This window comes from Neolamprologus multifasciatus, chromosome 1, assembly GCF_963576455.1.
Source record: "Neolamprologus multifasciatus chromosome 1, fNeoMul1.2, whole genome shotgun sequence".
Classification (NCBI taxonomy): domain Eukaryota; kingdom Metazoa; phylum Chordata; class Actinopteri; order Cichliformes; family Cichlidae; genus Neolamprologus; species Neolamprologus multifasciatus.
The window spans coordinates 23,548,478-23,574,825 of record NC_140439.1 but is presented as its reverse complement, the minus strand read 5'-3'; the positions used below and the strand labels follow the sequence as shown (position 1 = coordinate 23,574,825).

Sequence of the window (26,348 nt, the reverse complement as noted above, 5' to 3'; positions counted from 1 at the left end):
TTTATCATCACTATCATTAGTCTACAGTTGCTTCCTATGAAAGTCAGGGAGACAGCCATGATTTATTGTCTAGAAACACTGTTTTTGTACCACTAGAGCTGCTTTTTTTTTTTTTTTTTTTTTTAAATCCTGGGTTATTGTTTATTCATTTACTTTTAATGCAGTGTCTTTCATTTATAATGTATTATTTCCTCAAATGCATTAAAAGGCTCATTACTCTGTGTGTGTGTGTGCGCGTGGGTGTGTGTGTGTGTGTGTCTGTGTGTGTGTTTCACACAAACAAAATACTGTTATGATTCTTCACTGCCTTTAGAGAGAACTAACAAACACATGATATTAATTTTATCTGCTTGGGTCAGCTTCTTCTTGCATTGAAGATTTTAGAGGCAGTAAAACTGTCTGGTCCTTGTAGCAGAACTGGTAAATGTTTAATTTCATGTATGTGTGTTAAAGCTGCCTTATAATAAGTTTCTTGCATGTAAAGATTAATGGGGACAGTGGTGTCCGCATAGATAGTTGTGTTCTTTGTTTGTGCACTGCAGCTGAGCTCAGTTGCCTCACATGTTGTAAAATAGCTATGCACTGTTATACAATATATGCAGCACAGAGATATAGCTCTGACAGTTTTCGTTGTTTTGCATACTGTGTATTTATGCTAAGTTATGTTTTGCCTTTAGCATGTGTGTCCCCCTTGCTTAGTTAATGTCTCTTGTGAGTTCCAGACTGAATTATGCATTCTGATTCATAGCTGTTTGTAATACTAGAGTCAGTAATGATTTAAAGGTATCTAATTTTGTATGGATGGCGATGCATGGCTGGATTATATCTGGTTTTAATATTACTAACATTTGGCAGTTTTATGATCATCACATACTCTGCAGTGCAGTACATCTAACCACAGTGGCCACTGACCTCCTTAGAGAGCACGAATTCTGAAAGTAAGAATGAAAGTTAGTAAAATGGAAGAAAAAGCATAGAGAGCAGAGACACCCTAAACTGGGTCATCAAAGGCAGTTACCTCAATTCATCTCTAATAATATACCCTAGCCCTGGGCCCAGGTTTGCAGGAGTTGCCTGTATGATGGCTCAGGTTGCTTGATGAATGAGTGTGCCAGGCAGCACTATAGCCTTCCAGACTGTGCTGCAAGGCTCAGAGATTGCCACTGAGGACAACCATGGTCAGCAAATCAATTCATAGCTCTCTAGAGAAGTAGTGAGTGCTTGAAAACCCATCTGCCTTTAGCATGGATGATTCACTTGTCACCACATTTTCCCCATAGCCTGTGGGATGTTCTCCTGTCCTGTTTTGAGCAAGATTGGTGTGACTGAAGTGACTTCACCTATGCAATATCTGAGCTGCAGCCTATTCTGCAGGGCAGGATATGGGAATGTCAGTGGAGATTTAATTAACACCTAAAGGCTGTGTAAGCCTTTACGCTATGCGCTGATAACAGCCAGCTTGCATCCCATTGGAATTTTGAAGCAATTTTTTTATGTCTATTAATAGTTTGGAGTACGTGCTGGGACAGACAGATCAGAGATTCCTGAGCAGAACTTTGATTACAACATCAGACGTGCTCCTATCTCACCCAGGGAAAAGACTGCTTTAGACCAAGTGGGGCTTTGGCTCAGAGGCAGAAAACAGCTCTTAATTCTACATAATTGTACTGTCCTAGGGAATAGTTTGACCATTTTAAATACAGAAGGGATATTCTCTTCATTAAGAATAATCCTTCTGACACACATCTTATTACCAACAGCATTATGCAATAATCAAACAATGTTGGAAGTTCTGTATAATAATAATAATAATAATAATAATAATAATAATGATAATGATAATTCATTGAAAGTATATTGAAGTACATCTGAAATTGCAGATGTGTAGACAAATTATAAGTTAACACAATAGTTATTTACAGTCTTCAATGTCAGGTCAGGTTAGCGGTGGCAAAGCATATGAATGACAAATCTGCATAATTATGCACACACAGGGAATATGTTTTTTTCTTATGGTAATAATATTGAAGTGAAAAAATACCTGAGGTATTTGCATGGTAATTAGCACTAATGATATTTTTAGCATGGTGATTATATGAGCGTCTGCTGAGGCTGAGCTTCCTGAGGGATCTGAAAAGAAGCTTTATTGTCACAGCTTTGTCTTCCTGCTATTGCATTGAGTGAGTAATTGGTTCCCTCCCTCATGTTAGCGTAGCCACTAGGAAGTGGCATTAGCCATTAGTACAACACCAACTCCAAAAAAGTAGGAATGGTGTGTAAAATGTGAGTAAAATGATTTGCAGATCTCATAAAACCATGTTTTATTCATAAATAAGCATATAAAAAATATCAAATGTTTAAAATGAGAAAATGTGACACTTAAAAAAATAAATAAAAATAATTTGATGAATTTGATTGCATCAGTGTTGTTCCATTCTTGTCTCAAACAGGATTCCAGCTGCTCAACAGTCCTCTGTCGTCCTTGTCATATTTTTAATTTCATGATGTACCAAATGTTTTCAGCTGGTCAAAGGTCTCAATAACAGGCAGTTCAGCACCCAGACAGTCTTGCTGTTGAAACAGAGGAAGTATAAGGTTTAGCATAGTCTCCCTGGAATATGGAAGGTACAATAGGCACTAATGTAGCCCCATACCATCAGAGGTGAAGGCTATCTCTGAACTGAGTGTTCCTCACCTCTTTGATCCACCTGTTACACAGTGGCCATGTTTTCTAAAAGAATTTCAAATTTTGTTTGTCTGACCAAAGAACAGTTTCAAACATTGCCTTTTCTGGATCATGTTCCCGTGTTCACTTGTTTGCATGTTACAGCTTTAACCTGCAGTTGGCGATGGCACGGTGAACTGTGTTCCCGTCTTGATTGCGTGATTTAAAATCTATGGATATGTACAGAGGCAAAATTACAAAAGTGGTGTTATTGTCCAAGAAATTTTGTATCTTATGGTACAGACATACAAAAACATGCAGAGAAAGTAACAGAACAATTGCTCTGGTCTTGTTTCTGGTGCATATTTTGCCAACACAATGGACTATTTTGTTTCATTTTTGTAACCAGATCTTGAAAAAAATAGTGAATCAGTATGTCCTGGGGGCACTGGTAATCATACAATACCATATAATCCACCTTTCTTTGAAGGTTTACTTCCAGCTAGACAGAAACCCCCCAAAAAGATCCAGAACTCAGTGGAGGAATTACATATCTCAGCTAGCCTGGCAATGCCTTTGGCTACCCTGGGAGGAAATGGAGAACATTGCTGTAGGCAGGGAGATGTGGAATACTCTGCTTAGCCTGCAGCTAACATTGACTTTTGATAAGCAGAAGAAATGGGATGTATGGCATACAAATAAAAATGTCACAGTGCAGTTAAACGATTTGTAGTATAAAGCAGTTAGGCAATAAGTGTACACAAAAGAACAGTCTGAATAGTTTATTCTGTCACTGATTATTGACCTTTCATCAGGTGGATACTTGTAGGAATAAATTATGTGACAGCTCTTTTTTTCCCCTTAAAAGCTGGTAGTGGCAGCTTCAGGGTTGAACGGTGTATTTCTGTTAGATAATCAGCAAATCAATGATTTGCTTTCACCATGAAAGCTATGTGATGTATTACAATGTTTATGCCTTATCCCTGGCAGTTGAGTATTCTGTTAATTTATATGACTCTGCATCAGTGACAGGGAAATCAAGTTTTCATTACAGACTATTTCCCTAAAATGTGAAAACTTGAGGACTGAAAGAATTCTGCCAATAAGTTGCTTTATCAGGTGTTCAGATAAAAAAAAAAATCTGTTATGTGAGTGTATTTGAAGACCCCAAACACAAGTCAGTGACTAAATTCTAAAGCTATTTATAAATGATTTAATTAACTACGCACTATTAACTATCCAAACTACTAAGCTTAGTAGACTTAGTAGTAAACTTAGTTGAATGAATGTTCCCTATAGTAGGTGTTTATTTGTGTAGTCATGACTGTAAAGCCTTCTTAACCTAAATGAAGTAAACAGTCTTTCTCTAACTGTGACAAATACATTCTTGTATACGTAACTAAACCAAAGACAAACATGTACATTGCCTTATGTGTTTCCAGTTGTTGGAGGTGTTTTCTGATTTGGTCCCATCACCCTAATCCACATATTAAGTTGTCATTCTGTTTATATATCTAACATTAAATAACTATTTCTGTTTTACCATCCGTGTACAACACAGCTGTGCTGAAGGTTAACTTAATGTGAAACAAATGTGAAGTCATTTTGAAATTAACCTGAGCATATTTTTTGTGTTGTATATTCAGTAAAAAAGGAACAAACAAAAAAACCCAAAACAAACAATAACAACATCATAATATCCCAAAGCTGCGTAGCTTTTTCTCAGATTTTTGTTACTCTCTGTAAATGTTGAGTGTTTGAGGTACATTATCATCACTATCATGACTGAAAAAGCGGTGCAGATTTAGGACAGGTTTATGATTGTTCATTTTGCTGCATTAAAGCGTGTAAACAAATGTATGGTTGCCATTCCAGCCACATTCATATGAAACCATTACAAATGTCAGTAGGGCATGCAGCCAATATTAAACCATATTAACACTGTGACTCTGTTGCTAACCATTTCTTATTTGCAATGATGCCAGTTTAAATGCCGTTTCTTGCCTAACAGGGAATTACAAATGCTAAATCAAGCAGCACAAATGAATGTTCACTGCGCTTGTCAGGACTGGATGAAAATTATTCATGCAATATGAATCTTTTCCCTCCAAGATGAGAGAGTATGTCATCTGCACTGCATGATGTGTCTTCTCTAATGGATACAAATACTACTCTGTTATGAAAATGACTCTTCAGAGTTGTTGGTTTTTTTTAATTTATTTTACAGTATTTGAATGCAAACAATATTTAAAATAACATGTTTATGCTAGCGTGTATGCAGCAGCTGCAGGTCTGTTTGAGTGTCTTTCTCTTTCTCTTCCTTTCTCTGTGTGTCAATGTTATATATTTGAAATATTAAACAGTAATATCTGTTAATTATATTAGTAAACAAAACAAATATGACAATACTATAAATAATCTATTGGTGTTGATGGTGTGTTAGCAGATGCTTTCTCTTTTCCCGGCTCACCATAATGACTCTTTTAACATCTTCATCTGAAACCCTCCATGTTTTCATGTTCATGGTGCCTGAATGACATACTTCTTTATGAGCTCTTATTCTTAATTAGAACTTTTATTGCTTTTTGGGGGGCAATAAACCATATTTAAGCTTTAAAATTGTGACCCTCAAATTTGTGTATGGTGCCAATTTGTAAGGCACTTAATAATTTGTATTACCCATATAAAACCATGTGAAGAACTGCCCTGTGTCTGCTGCCTTGTGTGACTGTTGGAGAAGGAGCAGTGTGACCTTAAAGGTGAAAAGTTTTACAGGAGAAAATTACTGAGAGTCAGATCAGAGAATCAAAGATTGTACACAACTAGTAAATTCATCTAATTCATCTTTGTGAATAAAAACATTGCCTAACCTGAAGAACAGCCTGAAGAAAAGCCACCCTGCACAGTTGTCTTGGTATTGAAGTTAAAGGAAAAGATCTGATGGTTGCCCTTTTGTCCAATAGGGAACCATGCACAACTTGGATATTACCTCGCTGAGGCAGCACTTAAAGACTATACCCTCAGCTCGCTGTGAGCCAATTTCATGGCTGATCTCCTCAGTGTGAGGGAGTGCGACAGGTCAGTTCTATCCCAGCAGGAAAGGCTTGACCCAGTGGCTTTCGACGACTCTGTCAATGGGATCCATTCCAGTGATGATTCTTTTTAACAGGGTCAAGAGAAAAATCCAATGCAAATTAAAGATTTATTATTTATTCATGCATGTCCTTGCCATTGCACTTTTTTGAGGACCATATGTTGATTTCCCGAAATAATTACAATGTTTTTGACCAAAAGACTACACGTTCACCCCAAGTATGACCTCCATCTGGGTTTAATCGAGGAATAATTCATGAGATTTTGAATACAGTTGTGTTTTTAATTTGACTGAATTTTTGTTAGTAGGTTGTGAAACAATAAACAAAATAACAAAATATTACATGCGGCAACAGTGCTAACCACCGTGCCACCGTGCTGCCCAGAAAAAAAGATGACAGTAATGAAATCAAAGCATCTCTTAACAAATTCTATGAAGAGCCATCTGGGAAGCAGAAACATGATGGCATGATATTCTATGTCTTTCGAGACACTGCCATAAAGAGACGCTGCAGTAACCAGTTGCTTAGGCGATAAAGATTTTCTTATAGCAGCACGACAAGCTATGGTAGATGCACTCGATAAGAAAACATAGAAAAAAAATATCCATGCAATGTTATACATGTTAATTAAAAAATGAATTCAGACTCTTGGAATTTTGTGCCAAGATAATGATCTGTTGCAGATTTTTTTCATTAGGCCAATAAATGTGTGTTCTCTGTTCTGCTCAATAAAGCTAGCAACAAAGTTGTATGGAGTGTTTGTTTTCATGGGTGCTTCTAATACATTAAAATATTTCTCCCTTGAATAGACACAACAGAAGATGGATGATCTCTCTGTAATTCAGAAGTAATACTTCTGCAATTACAAAATAAAACATTTTTATTTCCCTTTTTAGAGTAAAAGATAGACACATAAACCTCTTTGGTAGTCAAACAGTTCTTTAAGCTACAGTAGCTTGGCTCAGATGTTAGCAGTTCTCCTTTACCTTTCTTTTTTTTCTTTCCTTTCGGATTTTGCATTGACAGATGGTTCCTTTCTTCTTGAACGGGAATAAAAACATTTTTTTTTCCCTTTTTTTCTTTTTACAAAAAGAGCAATTCATATCAATGTCAGACATAGTCAATAAGGGTCCAAGGTTGTTTTGCTAGGAGTTGTGCTTTAGGTGCTTTAGACTATTTGCTTGTGTGATGCTCTTGCTTTACATATTTTTCATGTGACTAACATTAAAACTCAAACATTATTTATGTATTTTTTTAACAGTTGCAAAGAAACTGTATATTGTGGATATTGTGAACTTTCACTTATTGCCAACTTAGAAACTGTAAGAAACTGTCTGTGTTTGTCTATGTGTGTATTAACAACTGCAACTCTGCACCATGTTGTGTAACTTCTGAGTGAGAAAACTGGAACATTTTAGCATAAAATAAAATTCACTAGAAGATAAGGTCAGCGGTGATGTCAATTATAGGTAAATTAAAAATTAATAGTACCGAGGGCAGGGGCAGATGTGCCTGAGGCTACTTCATAGCTTGCGGACAAGATACTGACATGTCTCCTATTAATTATGACACTTATCCATTCCATTAAAATGTCTAGAGAGCTACTAAGTGATGGGTATCTGGCAATTACTGAGTAATGATGGGAAATATTAGATGACATCCTCTTTACTGCTCCTGAAAAGACTTTCAACAGACGGCCACTATCTAAGATGCGGCCGGGGGAATACCACTACTCTGATTCTACTCGGTCCTTTTTTTTTTTACTCTTTGCAGAAATGTATTAACTCTGATACTTTATATTTACTAGTTTATTTTCAAGTGCTCTTATATTTTCCCGACCACAGGCACACATTGTGCCCATTTAAAGTCTAATGGTTTAGATTTTGGCACCAATTACATCTAATTATATCATCTCCTGTCATTCTCTTTTAAAGAAGGTCCTTTCACAATAAAAGAAAAAAAGATGCTCATATTAGAAAAGGTGCAGCATGTTACCTTTTACATGCAGCTCTCCACTGTGACATTTCATTAACACTATAATCTATGAAGCGCCTTGAGATGACTTTTGTTGTGATTTGGCGCTATATAAATAAAATTGAATTGAATATGAAACCCCCCCCCCTTTTTTTTTTATTTTTTTTTTATTCAGTGCAGTATGTGGCTCAATTACAAACAAATAAGTGGAAGGCTAAGTTGACTAAGGTGGTTCAAAGGAACTTTTCCCAAGAATTATGCCCTCTGAGTACATGTGACCATTCAAGTGTAGTTATTTTAAAAATATATGGTTCTATTGTTTCTGGGTTTGCAGGTAAAGAAGGTGAAACGTATCCTTCCAGCTTCCAAAAAGGCTAGAATGTCAGAAAAGGGTTCGTTTTTGCCTTGTGCAGTTGTGATCCTTGTTACTGTGGTAGTCTTGAATATTGCTTGTTGTGTTATTGGCTTTTCTATTGGTCGTAGAGCGATATTTGCTAGCTCTTTTCTCATTAGTTTGCAAACTGGTAAACTCTTGTTCTAACCTACTGCTAGGAAAGTTAGATGGCCAAAACATTTCTCCTCAGTCACCTTTGCAGGTCGAGATAAAAACAAATAAACCAAAGTTGTAGTAATGTGAGATTATCTGACATTTCTTTTTAATACAAAAACACCTGAGAAAATAAAAATGTTTCCTTTTGCATAAATACAAACCAAAACCATTTTCAGTATGTGAACTAACCTACGAATTCAAAAGTGATAACTCGACTTTATATTCATATTCACACTTCGCTTTAAATTTGCAAGTGTGGCGTTAACTTATGTTTTAAAACTGACTGACTGAGGACTTTACGCAAAGGTTATAAACCTTCTTAATATGATACAGCATCACAGATGGAATTAAGATTGGATCTACAGTATTTATGACATAGAGAATATATTTTAGAAGAAAACCGAACATAAAGAGATGACAACAAAATGCATGTATGTGTAATTTCTTGTTGTTGTCATTGAGAGTGGGGAGTTCCAACTGGAACAGAGCCAATAGCAGTTCTTGTAACTGCCAGATTAAAAGCTCTACAAACTGTCTTATCAAATACGATGTTTTTACAATTTCCATAAAATTTAATTACTAATAATTTCAATACATTTATATAGTTTTATATAGTATAGATTCTATCTATGGATAAGTTATAGCTTTTAGCTTTCAGCTATTTAACCACACATATCACATGTATCCAAGTCATAGAGTGTGGAAAGTCTTTCACTGGTCTTTTTGAAGTGAGATGTTAGATAATTTCAGCAGACTAACACTAAATCTGTGTGCATTTATCTTTCTCCTGTAGGGTGATGAAGTCCTGACAGTCATCAAAATGAAAGCACAGTGGCCAGCCTGGCAGCCGCTTAACGTGTAAGTGATATGTCTTTAATTATGATGATGCCTATTTGTGGTTTTGGAAGGTTTATAAGAAATGTAACAGGACATTATTTTATGCTTTATACCAGGACGTTTCAGTTATCATAATATAAATAAATAAATGAGGTAATTATCATGTCATGCATTCAAATATTCCTGAGGTTGTGAAATAAAACTCTTTTAGACAATGATACATAAAACTCAAAACATTTTTCACTTATAAATCGATAGACAAAATTCATAAATTGCCTGAAAACCCTGATTGATTGTATAAAATGAATAATACAAATAGTTAAACTTGCTTTTTAATACAGTTTAGGACTTAGATGTGTAAAGATACATAAAGGCTTGTGAGCAAAAATAAACTGTCGAGGCCCGCGGTACTTATTTGTATCTTGGATCTGCAGTGTATCAATGACAGACCAAAAACAAATAAATCCTAAATTTATCAAACCCAATCCTGGTAATGTGATAATGTGATATGGGGCTATAATGTGTCAGAGCTGCTACACAGGAACAAGTTTAATCTAAGTTGACTAGGATCACTTCTGGAATTTGATGATTTTTGTTTGAAATCAATATATCTCAGATATATACTAGTGTATCTCAAAAAAATAGTTTTGATGATTATGGCTTATAGGTCATGAAAAATAGAAATGCAGTATTTCAGATTATTAAATTTTTAAATTTTAAGTTACAGTGAATTGTTTTTCAAACATTATGAATATGGTCTAATCAGTCTATTCTAGTACACACAGTCATCAACACCCTCCGCAAGGAGCTACAGACGGTCATTACTGAAAAAGGACTGGCTGGCAGAGTGCTTTATCGTAGTCTTGAGCCTCATTTCTTCATATTTTGCTTCCAAGGAGAAAGACTTTCTTGTAAGGCAACAACCAGGCTGGACCCAAGTTGCAGGCTGTGCAAACATGCCCCAGAGACTCTCGAGCACATAGCTGTAATATAAAAAATTCAATATGGGACACTATACAGTGAGAGGCACAACCAAGTTACTGGGATATCATAGAGGAACATTCATGCCACATGGAAGTTCCCAGCTCCTGATGGGAGATACTTCCAAAGGTGGTTAAGACCCCAGAGCTAAGGTCCTGTGGGACTTCAAGGTCCAGACAGTCAAGCAGCTGCTGGCCAACAAATCAGACATTCAGATGGTTGACAAGGAGCAGAAGACCACAGTTATGATTGATGTGGCAATCCCCTGGGACAGCAACATCAGAAAGAAAGAGCACAGAAAAAAACGGAGAAGTACCGAAGGCTGAAGGGATAACTTGAACAGATGTGGAATGGTGAAGTCCAAAGTGGTCCCAGTGGTAATAGGAGCGTTATGCGCTACAACCCCCAAGCTGAAAGAGTAGGTCCAGCAGCTTCTAGATACAACATCAGAGGTCTCTGTCCAGTAGAGTGCAGTCTTAGAAACAGCTAACATATTGCACAGAACTCTTAACCTCCCAGGCGTGGACCTGAGGTTAAGGAACAAACACACATACTCACTATCTCTAATTGATGAAATTTCAAAATCTTAATCATCTTAGGTTCTTTAAATGCATCATTGATTGCAGTGTAGTTCTGATATTCTACCAATATTTCAGGGATTTGTTGAGCCATTTCAAGCAAGAAGCCTTATCAGTAGAGTTTGTTCAGTACTGTGAAAAAATGACTCAGTTTTTCACCCAAGTTCACTGACACTAATTGGTAGTGCACTGGAGGCAGGGGAGCTGTTTTGTAAGACATTGGGGAATGTGCAAATTGATTGTATATTTGAACTTTAAAGTAAAAAGTCATGTTTTTATTTTTTTATTTTTTTAAATCTTACAAATATTTTTAACTGCATTAAGACATAAAGAAATGGGATTACCTTGAAGTAAAAAGATGGGACTTACTGTTTGCACATTTATTTACCCCTATATTCATATGAGTCATTTACTTTCTCATTCGTGTCAACAACAAGAACCTGTTTTATTCCATTAGTATAGAAAAATGTCCTGTGTGTTGTTGTGTGTGTTGTTTCTTCAACCACAGAGCTAGAATAAGGGCAATGGGATTAATATCTGAATGGAAGAACACAGCCAGGAATAGAAGCAATGATATCCACAAGGGCTAATTAGCCTACCCTGCTCTGTATATGCAACCAATTAACTGTTTCACACAGTGATTATGAACAGCACATGTGAAAGTGTGTTGGATCAATTATGTTGGTTGGAGGAGGAAAAAGGAAAGGACATTTTATGTAAATAATTACAAAGAATTGCCCTCACCATGGTCACTGTGCGTCAAAAGAGTTAAGTACACATTTCAGTCATGAAATTAGAAAATGCACCATGTAGTGTTTAAAAGAGTCTTATTAGGTTTGCATATGAAATTACATACAGTGTATGGTTATTTATGTCAGCAAAATTGGATACGTGTACTTGTGTGCAATTGTGTGTTAAAGGTACCAGCAAACCAGAGCAAATGTCTAAGGTGGACTAAACACAGAATAGAGATGGGCCTTTATCCCGAAGTTAAAGTGTCCATAATAATATGCTTTTATTATAGATTCCTGCCAAAATAGGTTTATGTGCTTTAATGCTAAAAAACAAATTGAGCATTACTGAAACACCTCTTTTCAATCTGTCTAAGAAATGCTAGACAGATTGTCTAAGAATTGCTTCCCCAGATGTTCAGTTTGCTCTTTTGACTAGCTAGCATGATGAAATTTGAGTTCTCTGAGTATTCCCCAAAGTTGCCATGTCTAACAAAGCTATTTTGCCAGCTGGATACGCCAGATCCTCTTCTGAAAATACCCAGCTAAGAGTATTTGAAAGGAGGTGCAGGATTTTTTTTGACTGAGATGCTTTGTCTGCAATATTTACTATTACTTTGATAGCAATATTGTTGTACAGACATAAATACTCAGAGACCAATATTTGTGCATCCCATCTCCATTGGGATGCACAAATGAGATGCAACATTTGGTCGATGTAGTGTGGTGTGGTTGATGAGGTGTTGATGTAGTGTTTCTCAACACCTCTTCACTTTGATTGGACGTTTTGGATGAAACATGACAACCACAAGAAGCACTGTTTTTTTACCCAAAGTTCAAAATTTTCAACTCTTGACTGAGTAAATAAATAAATAAATAAACCAACAAACTACTCAGCGCTCAAAGTGAAGAAGAAGCTCTGTGCCTCAGTATGCTGCAGGTATTTCTTCGAGTCAACACTCTGTTTACAAACATCTGAAAAATTATGTTTCTTAGGTTTCTCATTCTTATCTCCATAGTGCTTCCACTGTCATATCATTTTGCAGTCAGTACAGACTGGTACTTTTCTTGTTTAAAAGGTAATATTTTAAACCTGAACTCTCACCTAGTACAAATAATGCTGGCGATTGTATTAAAAGTCACTGATCCTGAAATAGTCCAGGTAAATGTCATGATCTATCTCAGCTCCCTGACTGTAAGCGTCTGAGGCAGTCTTAGTTACTGTCTCTCTATAAAATATTACAGAAATAGCGCTGTTGATTTCAGTAATAAGAAATGTAACATGTAATTAAAAGAACTATCATGTCAATCTTGTTTTCCACTGTAGAAGAAAACTCTTATTTTCCAAAATATTGCAAAGCCTACTGTAACACCAGCATCAGTATGGATAGAGGTTTTGTGTTAAGATGCGCTAAAACAAACAGATAATTTTTCTTCTAAAATGCAATAAATCAGTTTTAGTGCACAAAGTGTTGCTTCTTAGAATTTCAGTTTGAGCCTTTTCTAAAGGTTAGAAGAAGGTTACAACTTTATTTTCACAAACTATAAAGACCACTTCCCAAACATAACTTCATTGACAGCGTTTGCTTATAAACACAACTGAAACACACACATTTTCAGTCCCAAATAGATGTCAGTAAAACATTTCAACACCAGTTTTCCAGTAGATTTTGTTGTGGGCGTTAACATAATAGATATTCCTGAAGGCTTCACACAGATTCTGATGAGTCTACGCTTTATTCTCTGACTCACTCCTAAATCACATTTTTCACTACAATGTTGCGCTTTCAGTTTCTAACTAAACATCTTTTATTAGTTTCACTGTTTCTATCTTTGGTCTGTAAAAGATAAATAAATAAATGGCAGCTTGACAGCTCCATGACACTCACACTGGCTTCTTATTGCCTCCCCACTCCCGCTAACCAGGACTATGGTGTTATTCTGTGAGTTTTATGTGAATAGCAGCTAAAAGCTTTAAGTACTTTATTATACAGTCCTGTGCAATGACTTGCTTCTAATTTTTAAAGTGCTCTTGAGCAATAGTTTTCCAGGCTTTCTGAAGGTCTTTCAGAATTTTACTTTGGACACTGGCTGCTTTTTCCCTCATATTCATTCCATTACCTGCCCATTTTAAAAGGATTTTTAGGTCATGCATACGAAAGGGGACATAACTCAAGCGATGAACCAGTGTTGTGTCTCACAACAGACAAGCTGTCAAAGAGCCCATTTTAAATTGGCACTTTAGGCACTTTATTCCAAGCAGCCTGTCACAAAAACACATCATTTCTTCCCATTTCTTGAGTTGGATTGACAATAAATGCCAGTGATAAAACAATTTGACAGGCATAAAATAGTATTATACCAAAGAGCTTATAGCCAGAAATCTTGGCATATCTCAGTATGGTGTACAGTGTGTCCTTAAAAAAATTAGGAAACCAAACAAGTGGGGGATGAAAGAAAAAATGGGAGGCGTAAAATAAAATAATAATAACATAAAAACAATTTGCAACAAAACAGCATCTGAAAGTCATGTCCCTAAGAAAACAGGAAAAAACCCAATAAGACCTGAGAGACCTGAGAGATGAAGCTCACCCTTTAGCTGAACTATAAATGATCACATTGAAATAGTGACTGTTAAGAAATCATTGGTAAGGAAGGGAAACGGAGAAAACAAATCAGTAGCAACAAGTCTCGTGAAGTGATAAAAATTCAAAGATTTCCTTTCATCAATATGTACCGAGGAGGTCAGGAAAGAAGTACAACAACAACAAGCAATCTGTAAAACACAGGTGAGGCTCTGTCATTGTGTTAGGCTGCATTTCAGCCAGTGGTGTTGGGGATCTTGTCAAAATTTTATAAACGCAGAAAAATATGATCAAATTTTAATTCACCATGGATAAAACAATAAAAAATCATTGGTAATGGATTGGCCTTTTTAGAGTTTGAGCCTAAACATTATGGAAGCAGTGTGAGAGCATCAGCCCACTTTATGTTGTGTGCACAAAACGTGCACGTGATATGAAACAATAGCTTTACATCGTATGATATAATATAAAACAATTGCTAGCAATGCAGTAAGAAGCAGTGGAAATCGATCAAAAGTAACTTTGTCAAGAAAAACTTTGTTTTTCATTTGTTTGATTTGCATGCACAAAATATTTCCTTTACCTTAAGTAAATAGTTTATGTCTCCTTTACCAAGCATAACGAACGCACCGATTAACCGCCCACACAAGTCATTTTTGAAACTGTCATATTCAAGGGAATGACTGAATATATCCATGTAGCAACATTTTGACACCTACTAAAATTTATATCAACTCTATTCTCCAAAAACACGCCTGCGCATATTTATAAACCAAAACATTTTGGAATTAGTAAAACATTTCACTGGGGTTATCTAGGGTGATTAATCCCCTGCCTTATTTGCAACCAGCCGTGTTCTGTCTCTTCTTTTCTGTCAATTACACCTGACTTTTTTGTGGAACCCAGGTGGCACTCTGAGATAAAGCGGAGACTTGCAGTACTCTCTGAACGGAGACCCGGGGGAGTTGAGTCAAGTTGTGTGTTCTCAGGGGATAACAGTTATTTCAGCTCCTCAGAGGCATCATTAGCAGAATGTGCAAGTGCAGGACAGAGTTGGCTGAAGTCATAGGTTTATGTAGCCATAATGACAGGTGAAGAGGAATCACTGGCTAATTGTATCTCTTAGAAGAAGCTTCTCGCTCCTAATTATTCTTCTGTTATCTGGAAAAATTCTTGCAATTAATTTAGCTGTCAATCATTGGTCAAGTAAGATGGTGCAAGTGTGTGAGTCTCCAGTGTTAGAACAAAGCAAATGTAGTGTGGAGATAGATGTGGTCTGACAATCTGAATCTATAAAAAAATGTCAAAGAAATTTTTATCAGTTACTACGACTTTTAAGCTGTATGTTTATCTTCTTATATGCTGCCTGTAAAATTCCACAATATTCCAATATTAGATAAGCTTAATCCAATGTGCCAGGAACCAGAAGTACAAAATATTTATTCTCACATCACATCTTGAATGTGCACACAACATTAAAGACTGATTCGGTTCAGCTAACTCCGGATATCTCTTTTGTGATTGATGGACTGATTAAACATTCCACAACCTCAGAAATCTCAGTAACCTGCAAACTGTTTCATTAATTTCTGGGATACTTGAGGGCAAAATTGAAAATGCACGGCCCTACAAACACATGAGGATACAGCAAATGCATTACTGGATTGCGTTTTGTCCAGAACATGTGCAGCTTACCCTAAGGTGTTATGAAGGACACATCCATTGTGTGCCACAGCCTTTGGAGATTCCCACTTGTCAGTTGAGCTCTCCCTTACTCACAAAGTGGTTTGGTGCACTCAGAACTCATACTCATGCTCTTCCTCAGGCGGGCTGCCCCCTCAGCAGAATTTTCAGTAGACCGGACACGTCACCTCATGTCCTTCCTGACGATGCTGGGGCCCAGTCCAGACTGGAATGTAGGTCTGTCTGCTGAGGACTTGTGTACAAAGGAGTGTGGTTGGGTCCAAAAGGTGGTCCAGGACCTAATCCCCTGGGATGCAGGCACTGATAGTGGGGTGTCATATGAGGTGGGTACAAATTTTATAAAATTAAATGTAATATGTTATTAATTTACCCTCAAACAATGGCACAGTAAAGTGTTTTTTTCTGTTTTTGCTCTAAGCGTGCTTGTGCCATGTAAAATGTTTTTAAATTTGTTGCGACATCAGCGGGTTCATAAAGTGAAACATGAGTAACTACCATTAATCTAATATATGGTGAGGAAAGCACTTATACCAATGTTTCTATGTTTGTTAAAATGTAAGATTGTACAATTTACTACTCAGATGTTACTAAACATTGTATGTGAATATCAAAACTTGTTAGCATAATAGCTTATTAATTTAATTAGTTAAGTTGTCTTAATGCATGCTCAATAAGCAGTTAAGGTTTGACTTAACTAATTTTAAGTAAAACCTTCTGAAAATGATGCAACAAAAACAGTAGTGTCCCTCACTCAAATAAGGTTACAACCCCACATTCCCTGGGCAATCGCAGCCTTTTGCAAGCTGTTGTTCGCTCTGCCTTTTACCCCCTGGATAACCTTCCTCGCTCTCATCACCAGCTGAGACTTCCCTTCACACTCACATTTTGACCTTGTCATTATACCAACCTCTTCATCTGCCTGTCTGCCCACATTCACAATCACTCCCTCTCTCACATCATACCGCCAGGCTGCAACAATTCAAGTGTCATCGCCCATCCAATTCTCCTCTAAAAGCCTTGAGCAATGTCCCTCCTTCAGCCCTCACTCTCAGGTGCTGCATGCTCAATATCTCCTGAGCTTACAGTTTGACCAAATTTTGTGACTAAACATGTATGAAACTTTTGGCTGATGTATTAGAGCTCATACTCTCTTAGATCAAGTGATCTTTTGCTTTTAGCTGTACCAAGGTCGAGGCTGGTTCATAGAGGCGATCGAGCATTTGCAGTCGTAGCGCCTAAGCTGTGGAATAATTTACCCCTATACATCAGACAGGCTCCCACTGTCAATCTTTTTAAATCTTATCTTAAAACGCATTTTTATTTACTGGCTTTTAATACAGCATGAGAGTTATTTGTTAATTCATATTTGGTGCTTGCTATCAATACTCTAGGTTATTTTATTAGGTATGTTGTATTCTTGTACAGCACTTTGGTCAACGCTCCTGTTGTAATTAAATGTGCTATATAAATAATTTAATAATAATACAGTTCACCCACTGAACTGTAGCCTCTTTTATATTTTGGCCAGCCTATCGGTTAATTTGACCTTTTCTCTTCCTCTGTTTTTTACTGTAGAAATATACAAAATTGTATTCAGCAGTGGATTTTAAAACATGTGAAATTACCACTTGTGAGAGGAACACCTTGTTCCTCTCACAAGTGGACCTAGAAGAACCGAAAGAAGTATGTAGGCTAAGAAATATAAAAGGAAATTGTGGCATTAGCACAATGAGCCTCAACAATTGTTCTTCTTTAATGCTGGTTGAGGGAAGTCTGAATCCACAGTTTTTGGCTTTTGTTTGACATGCATTTTAACATAATGTAATGACTACAGATCTCTGCCTCAAATAAATGTCAGTAAATATGCATGTGAGTAACACACAAAAAAAGTTCCTTCTGGAACTGTATGTATTGGAGCAATGTTAAACACAAATGTTCATTTTGTCTTTAGGATCTAAGTAATGCAGTGCACTCTTAAGTTTACTCTATCCAAATGCATCTTTTTCAGCGCAATGAAAAGGCTCCACTGTTCTAATCTCCATTATTTAAATATTGCCAAAATAAAATAAAATAAGTATTGAGATATAAAACTATGTGTTGTTGAGAATAAGGAATGACCATATCAGTAGTGCTAAAGCTTTTTAAGAAGTCTGTTGTTGCTATTCTGGGAGGATGAGACGTTGCATCTTTGTTACAAAGTTGTTAAACGCACAGGTCTGTAACAGAGTATCAAGTCTCAACCATTTTACTTTTACAGTAACGGTTGATTAATGACCACTCTTCACCTTTTTGCTTATCCTTCCCTCTCTGACAAACAAAAACAGCTCTGCTCTTTCTCTATTTTTCTTTTGGGTGGCCTCAGTGGGGGTTGAAGGATGAGCTGGTCTTCTGCCTCCAGACTGCCTCTGGCTGTGGTGCTTCTATCAGCCCCCTGCTGGCAGACCTTTACTGTTGACTGAGAGTAGCTCCCATATAAACTACACTGCTCGTCCACAGCTGCGCTCTGACTTTGAAACTTGTCCTTTGTTCAGCTTGCATTTTGTGTAACTTTTGTGACTTTGCGCTCACTGTCCTTAACGTGAAAATGTATTTTTCAAAGAAGTCTTGTCAGAGTGTTATTTTTAAAATCCTAAAGCTCCACTTTCTTGTGGCTCATGTATTTTTTCCCCTTTTTCCTTCTTTGTCTGTGGTTCTTTTAGTCTCCCAACAAGCCTAGTGTGCCCCAGGAAAAAATCCGTCCCTTAACCAGTCTGGATCATCCACAAAGCCCTTTTTATGATCCTGAGGGGGGTGCTATTACCCCTGTGGCGAGGGTGATGGTGGAACGCATTGCCAGAAAGGTTTGTCTGTTTTCCTAACAGTCAAGTCTTGGTTGTGTCTTTGATGGAATAGTGATATAATGCACCCAATTTCATTATGACAGGCATACACCGACCTCTAAAGGTAAACATTTAGTCATTATACAGTGTTTACAGTTGATCATTCTGTTTTTTATAGATTACCACACTTCGTATTTTAGTTGTGAAAACTGTTTCAGTGCAATCAGTTTGGTGATCTGAAGAAAGCTCCATTACAGCACAATAAAACTCATCAATCCAGTGATTCCTTTATGAAGGGGGAGACAGGGGTTTCCGCCCCAAACATGAAGAAAAAAGCTCAGGGAGCATTTTTTATTCACTTCCTGTATTCTGTTAGGGCAGTACGGTGAAAAAAATGTGTATATTTAAACCACTTATGAACAAATTAGTGGTTCAGTTTAATATTTTATTTAAAAAATTTAAATTATTTTCTCTTATAATGATATCAGTAGTAGCAATATGTGCAGCAGTAGTATTGTGATGTTCAGTACAGCTTGTGAAGGAAGTGCAGCATAAACATTTAGTTAATTAAACCATTTAATGCAGGTATTTAAATTAGTTTTCTACAGGATATTAAGCTTTTTCAATTATGAGGAATGATGAAACATTATTGCTGCAAGAGGGCTCAAAGGTTAGCAGTCCTTCAGTGGCATCTAGAGGCAGCTGTGGGTATTTTTTTAGGCATGATTCTGTGTTGACATCCACAAATTATGAAATGCATTCCTGTACTCTATAGTCATTATCTATATTGTGTGCCTACCACAACTAGGATCATTTTAAATGTATGGTGACCTTTTTCTTACCCGTGTGCTTCTGCTTGTTCTGATAGCCCTAGGAGGTGAATAGAAGTACTGAACAAGAATAAACAGAAACCCAGAGCAACACTCCACACAGCGGTGGACTATTGTAGCAATATAAATGTCTTTCTTGTGTTCACAGGGTGAACAGTGCAACATTGTCCCAGACAATGTGGATGACATTGTAGCAGATATTGCCCAGGAGGAGAAAGAGGAAGGTCCGCATCCTGTTCCATTTTCTCTTTTTCACACACACAAGATTAAAAGCACACTTAACAATGGTAGGCTATTATAGAACGCCTATTCCCCTTTCTATCCTGCAGATGATACTCCTGAGACATGTATCTACTCAAACTGGTCTCCATGGTCTGCCTGCAGCTCGGCCACTTGTGAAAAGGGCAAACGAATGAGGCAGAGGATGCTGAAGGCACAGTTGGACCTCAGTGTTCCCTGCCCACACACTCAGGATTTTGAGCCTTGCATGGGGCCTGGATGTAGTGATGAGGGTGGGTATTTATCTAAAAAAAAAAAAACTAATCGCACTGGGTTGGCCAGGAAAAAGTAGAAGACTGCTTTGAAGATGGAGAAACAGTGTAATTAATTAAGATTCCTCCACAGATTCCCCATCCACTGAGCACCTTTACGAGCATTTTTAATATCTGTGATAATTATCGTACCCATTAATGTCTTGAAAAAGTTATGGCATGTTTTGAAATGCTTCTTTTGTTTGTTATTCATAAAATACCCGAGGTAGCACTCAACAGCAGCAAGAACGTGAGAGTAGAAAGACAGGCGAAGAGAACACTTTGTTTCGAAGAGGCCATTAAGCATATTTATTTATAAGAGATATTTGGCTGTAAATTGTACTCTGTGTTCCGGAGGTACTTGCACTGCCTCAGGGCTGGGTTAGACTTGTTTTATGTTTTCAGACTTCACCTAGCCATTAGTTTGCCATTTATTACACTTGGAGAAAAGGTGTTGGTGCTCTGTATTTCGAGATGACTCGTGACACGTATGAATAAATAATGTGAGGAATTCAGCTGTCCATTAAGACTGCGCCCACATTTAAAACAGGCATGATGCCTACATTCAAGCCATTTTTATTTTCCTGTTCTCTGTCAAATCCTTCACTTTTAACAACAAATGATTATGAAAAAAACGGTAAAAAGGCCAATTCTTTATTTATATTTGGAACGGGCAATATGAGTGAGTCTGCACTAACATCATTCTTACTTTTTTGTATTTGTGTTTCTGGTACAATCAAACTTATGATGATAAAAAGAAAGTAAGAATGATTAGAGCATACGTATTAATAATAATACTAATATCACTTATCATGAACAATACAATAGTGTTTTTCTACTTTGAAATTTATTTTTAATAATTACCATAAATTTGAAAGCAACTTTTTTCCATAGTCATATTGGCTTTGTCAAAGTTGCTAATGAGATCAAGATCTGTAGATATTATATAAAGAAACTCAGCTATTCCCTTATGAGCAACCAATTGGCAACAAGGGGGAGAAAAAAAATCCCTTTTAACTATAACAGACCTCCAGGAGAATCAGAGTCAGGGATACAGGCCATCTGCCTCAACAGACAGCAGAGAGATAAAAGATTAACAGTATGGAACAACAAACAATATTATAGTTAACATAGGAATTATATATGAAAACAGAAATACAGAAAAGCAAATCACAACTGCGTCATTCAGGGATATTCGATTATAAGCCAAATCATTCTGTGTAAATCATTTGCAAGGGCACCACACTTATACTGTCCAAGAATATTTAACACAATTAACATTTTATATGCAGTTTCATTAAATACAATGCAATTTGTGATTATGTGCAGTCAAAATTCATAATTCTTTCTGTTGCCTTTGTTGGACTCATTGGCTGCTTCATCTTTCTCCTTTGACTCTCAAGATGCTTCCACTTGTATGATGTCAGAGTGGATAACCTGGTCTCCATGCAGTGTGTCCTGCGGTGCAGGGACACGTTCCAGGGAGCGTTATGTTAAACAGTTCCCCGATGATGGCTCAATCTGCACTTTGCCCACAGAGGAGACTGAAAACTGTGTGGTAAATGAGGAATGCTGTGAGTTTTTGCGTTCATTTTCTGTTTATCAAACTTTCATATCAACACATTACTTCTCAACTGTAAGTAACACTGAATTTTCTGTACCGTGCACTTTCCTCTTGGTCTTAGCTCCCAGTAGTTGCCTAGTTACAGAATGGGGTGAATGGGATGTCTGCAGTGCCACTTGTGGTCTTGGCATGAAGAGGAGAGAGCGAATGGTGAAGATGCCGCCTGCAGATGGCTCCATTTGTGGGGCAGAGGTTCTAGAAGTGGAGAAGTGTATGATGCCAGAATGTCGTGAGTAGCATCATTTCCAGTCCACAACTATCCTAAAACCTCCTACGGTGAAAATCTGGTGAAAATTGCCCCATTAACACTATCTACACCAATCACAATATATTTCAGCAGTCAGTTTTTTCACATTATGTAAAGTGTTAAAACTATTTTTTGATATAACCAAATGGATTTCCTGTAGTCATTGCCTGAACTTCTGTCATTTGAAATGAATTTTTTCCCCTTGTTCCCTCATGACAAACTTTCTAGTGCCTTCATTCCAAGTTTCAATTATAAGTTTTGATTGCATTTAAAATGAAACATTTGTTACAACTTTCCAAAAAAGTCAGGATGCTGCATAAAAATGTAAATAACATATGAATACAATAATGATAAAATAATTAATACACTGTATTTACTTGCTGCAATATTTTGAAATGTCAAATGTTAAAACTAAGAAATTTGAACATTTTTTGTAAAAAAAAATACATAGATTATACAGTGTGTAACAAGTTCATTAGACCATCATCCAATGGTTTATGCCATAGCTGTGCTAAATTGACAGTATTCGTACTTTTTATGTCTCTGTAATAGCTACTCCACCAGGTGTTTAACTACAAAGTATTTAATAGAAATAAAGCAGAAAAAAAATAGTAAAACATTATTCTATTTTTTGTAACCTTTGTTGATATCAGTTTGAGCATATCATCACCTGTGTTGAATAATATAATTAAATAATTCAGAGGATCCAACGAGATATCAGAATAAAATGTACACGGCAAAAAATGAAAACAGCTATGACATTAAGAACTTTGGCAGCGCGGCATTTAAAAGACAATTCTGTAGTGCAATTCACTATATCACAGCATGGAGTCAGGTATACTTTAGAAAGCCATTGCCAAGATGCTGGTTTAGTTCATTACAGATAAGGTCAAAACCCATAAAAAATGGTGCTTAACTGGGCTGTCTACAGTCCAGTTAAGCACCAGACCGTCCACTTTTACAAAAAAAAAAAAAAAAATAGCCTATGGCAGATAGAGAGAGTGAGGAAGAACAGAAAGGGATTACAGCTATGAGTTTCCTCACTTCCCAAATTCAATACAATTATTAGTTATTAAAAGAAGTGGTAATACAACACAGTGCTGGAATAAAATTCAAACATACATGTATATATATTTTTTAAATCAAATCAAATTTCTCAGTCTTAACATTTCATAAGTTGACTTGGTATTATTTCACTTTGTACTATTCTGCATTGCTTTATTATTATTATTATTTTTTTGATTTAAACTTTACACAGTGCACCAATTCATTTGGAAACCAGGTTGTAGAATATGTTTGATATTGCATTCATCTAAGCAAATGAGAAAAAGTATATGTTTTTCTTTGGCTTAGATACAATTCCCTGCTTACTGACTCCGTGGTCTGACTGGAGTGATTGCAGTGTAACTTGTGGGAAGGGTTTGAGGACACGGCAGCGTATGCTCAAGTCGCCTGTGGAACTGGGAGAGTGTACAGAAGAATTAGAACAGGTTGAGAAGTGCATGCTACCAGAGTGTCGTAAGTAATGAAATTAACCAAGCACTGAACATGTTCATCTCTAATTTATTAATTTATGTCATTTATCATCTAATACTTGTTATGAAAACTTGCGTCTTCATGTGAACATTTACATTCATAAGGGGACTTCTCTCACAGTAAGAAAGGGCAGATAAACAGAGTTGGTCTTTATCTTGTGTATTTTAAGTTTCTTGTTTATTCTCATTGCGTTGATGTATATTGATATAGATATGAGTAGCAACATGCCTAACCCTTCCTGAACCTGTCTGAACATGAAAAAAGCAAAAAGTCTGCTTGTCGCGCTTTTGAGAGTTCTTGAGATCTATTTCAACAAATGAAATAAGATTAGACTGAACTTTCTGCATGAATGAACCACTGAAATGTCTGTCTTGTTATATGGTAATTATCATGGATTCTCTTAAATAATGACTCAGAGTATTGGATTCTGTCAAGGCATATCTTGAATCTTCACAGGGATAAAACTTTTCTCCAAGACAGTGATCCAAATGTTAACTAAAATTTGATACAGAAATTAAAACTAATGTCCTTCATTACTTTTGTGTCATCGTGTGATTTATTGTACGGTTACTCATTATTACGGCTTTTTTTTTTTTCCATATTTCTTCTTAGCCATAAACTGTGTCATGTCAGAGTGGAGTGAGTGGTCAGAGTGTAATAAGTCCTGTGGGAAAGGTCATACAATCCGAACACGCATGGTGATGCTTGAGCCTCAGTTTGGCGGAGATCCTTGTCCCGAAGCGATCCAGCGGAAAAAGTGCAAAATCAGGAAGTGCAACCGAGGACAAGGCAACAGTGATGAGAAGAAACGTCGCAAGGAACAGCGTGAAAAGAGGAGGAGCAAACAGGGCAGAGCTGAAGGCAACTCCGAGCATCCAGGTTGGTATCCAACATCCTTTTTGCTGATTCAGGACTACAACACTTACAATGTACCTCTTTTTTCTATTTTTTCTTACTCTTAGGGTGTAGAATGAGACCATGGTCAAGTTGGACAGAATGTACAAAGATTTGCGGCGGAGGAATTCAAGAACGCCTCATGACAGTAAAGCAGAAGTTTAAGACTGCCCAGCTGTCCAGCTGCAAGGACAGGAAGGAGATCAGAGCTTGTAATGTTCACCCCTGCTAGGAAGGAGTAGGGGAGCAGTGGGTGGTGGGGATGGGGGGATGGGTGGACTGGGAAGAGTACAGGGCACACTGTTGCACAATGATCCAATGCACTCTGTTTAGGGCTGAAATGACACATTCTTGAATCTGTTTAGGTTAAATCCAGACATCAGGTCAGCTGTCGTTAACAGAAGAAAAAAAGTCAAACATTTCTCTGTAAGTCTGGATTTAAACTTTAAAGCTGATTCTTTTGTGTTTCCAAACTAGCTCTGACATGACTCTTTTGCAACATTACTGTAAACTTGTTGTGGTATATTATATCTTGAAAAATATAATTATGAACTATAAATTGTTTTCATAAAAAGAAAAACTGTTATATCTTGTGGTATCCTTAAGTAGTACAGTATATTCCAGACTTTAAAGCACAGGTGCCCAGCCATTCCAGTGTTTTATATGCCTTCAGTTGTTCAGTTGTTTCTAGGGAAAAAAAAGCCCAGTTGACTTTATACCCGGCTATGTCGTTGTACATGTAGATGCACCACAGCTGACATCTATATGGTTTGGAGCATTATTAGAAAATGTATTATTTTTTTGCAGTGGAATTTTTTGATAAGAATGTGTCCCAAGATTCTTACCAAAGTCTTGTGTAGATGTTTTCTAGATGTATTTCCCTCATTTTGTTTATCTCTGTTCCTCTAACATATTAATATTTTGGAATAATATCACCTTTACAATAAAAGTAAATGTGACAGCTTGGTAAATTGATCTGTGTTTTTATTCTGGGGATTAACAGGCACAGTAACATGGACGGTTATATACCCTTGTGCTACCACTAGATGGGGACAACACGCCTAAAACCTTTAGGTCATTTCTGAGGCTGGTGCTTTATCTGCCTGTTGTTCCTCGCTCTCTCTATAGAATAGCCACAAGGGGGCAATGTAATGAAGATAATTTCATACTAAGAGAAGGATATTTTATTCATTTCTGAATGTTGATTTGGTTTGCAAATAATACTTGAAATTTCCTGAAACTGATTGGAATAATTTGCTGCTTATTATCATTCATACAGCAGCAAACGGTACGACCTCTATTCAAAAGCCTCCTATCAACAAAATCGTTTTACAGGAGTGTTCTGGTAGACAGAAACTGGGGAGCATTCAGGAGCATTTGTTAGCTACACAGAGGGTCTGCTCTCACTTTAAAGGATCATAGCAGTTGGAGAGCGCTGCGTTTTTATGGACGTGCTTGCTGAGATCTTAAAAGAATCTGCCCCCTATCATGTAATAGGTGGGGGGAGGGGATGGTGTTAGGCCTTCCTCACTGTGGAACTCTGGGGACAAGGGTGAAAAATTCAATACACACACATCATAATGTCATTCCTGTTTCCATGCCAACACAACCACACATGGGGGAAGCCTACACACTGCACAGGCGATGGAAACATGGTGGGGGAATTATTACAGGCGTGACTGAGATGTTAAAACAATAAATGCTGTGGAAGCTATAATGAGAAGTGCATGAGATTTTAAAAAGATGCATTTGCAAGGAATGTGTGTTTATATTTGTTTGTAATCTGAACCCCTAGAAACCCTTGTAGACATTATCTACTTTCTAGTTCTAGTGGAGAGCCAGCTGCTGATTTTTTTTTAGCCCACCTTGAACTCTTATAACAGACTGAAAATTATCTCAAAGATGCAAGTGAACTTTACACGTCTCTGATATTGTAATGAGTGTCCTCTGTCTATGGACAAATTTATAAATATTTATAGTCACGGGACAGGGCCCACTACTAAAATAATATCTTAACTCTCAGCCCTCTTCCTCATTTTGTATGCTTCTGACTCCAACTGAGAAAAGAAATTGGGTCCAGCTGTTGTTGGGATAGACACACATATCTGCGGGTTAGGCTGACATCATCTTAAGTGATACAAGCTTTTTTAGCCTCAAATATTCATGTA

At 37.0% G+C, this 26,348-nt stretch overlaps 1 protein-coding gene across 1 annotated transcript in view; it reads left to right on the top strand.

Annotated features, from left to right (window-relative positions):
- spon1a (spondin 1a) overlaps positions 1-26,104 on the top strand; it is a 57,744-nt gene extending 31,640 nt beyond the window's left edge. Inside the window, exons 7-16 of the mRNA XM_085157331.1 lie at positions 9,078-9,142; positions 15,822-16,023; positions 18,400-18,540; positions 19,498-19,573; positions 19,679-19,861; positions 21,283-21,453; positions 21,565-21,732; positions 23,104-23,268; positions 23,899-24,165; positions 24,249-26,104. Of these exons, the coding sequence (XP_085013457.1) occupies positions 9,078-9,142; positions 15,822-16,023; positions 18,400-18,540; positions 19,498-19,573; positions 19,679-19,861; positions 21,283-21,453; positions 21,565-21,732; positions 23,104-23,268; positions 23,899-24,165; positions 24,249-24,412 (1,602 nt within the window). The 3' untranslated portion in view covers positions 24,413-26,104. The remainder of the gene's footprint in view (positions 1-9,077; positions 9,143-15,821; positions 16,024-18,399; positions 18,541-19,497; positions 19,574-19,678; positions 19,862-21,282; positions 21,454-21,564; positions 21,733-23,103; positions 23,269-23,898; positions 24,166-24,248) is intronic.
- The last annotated feature ends 244 nt before the right edge of the window (positions 26,105-26,348 follow it).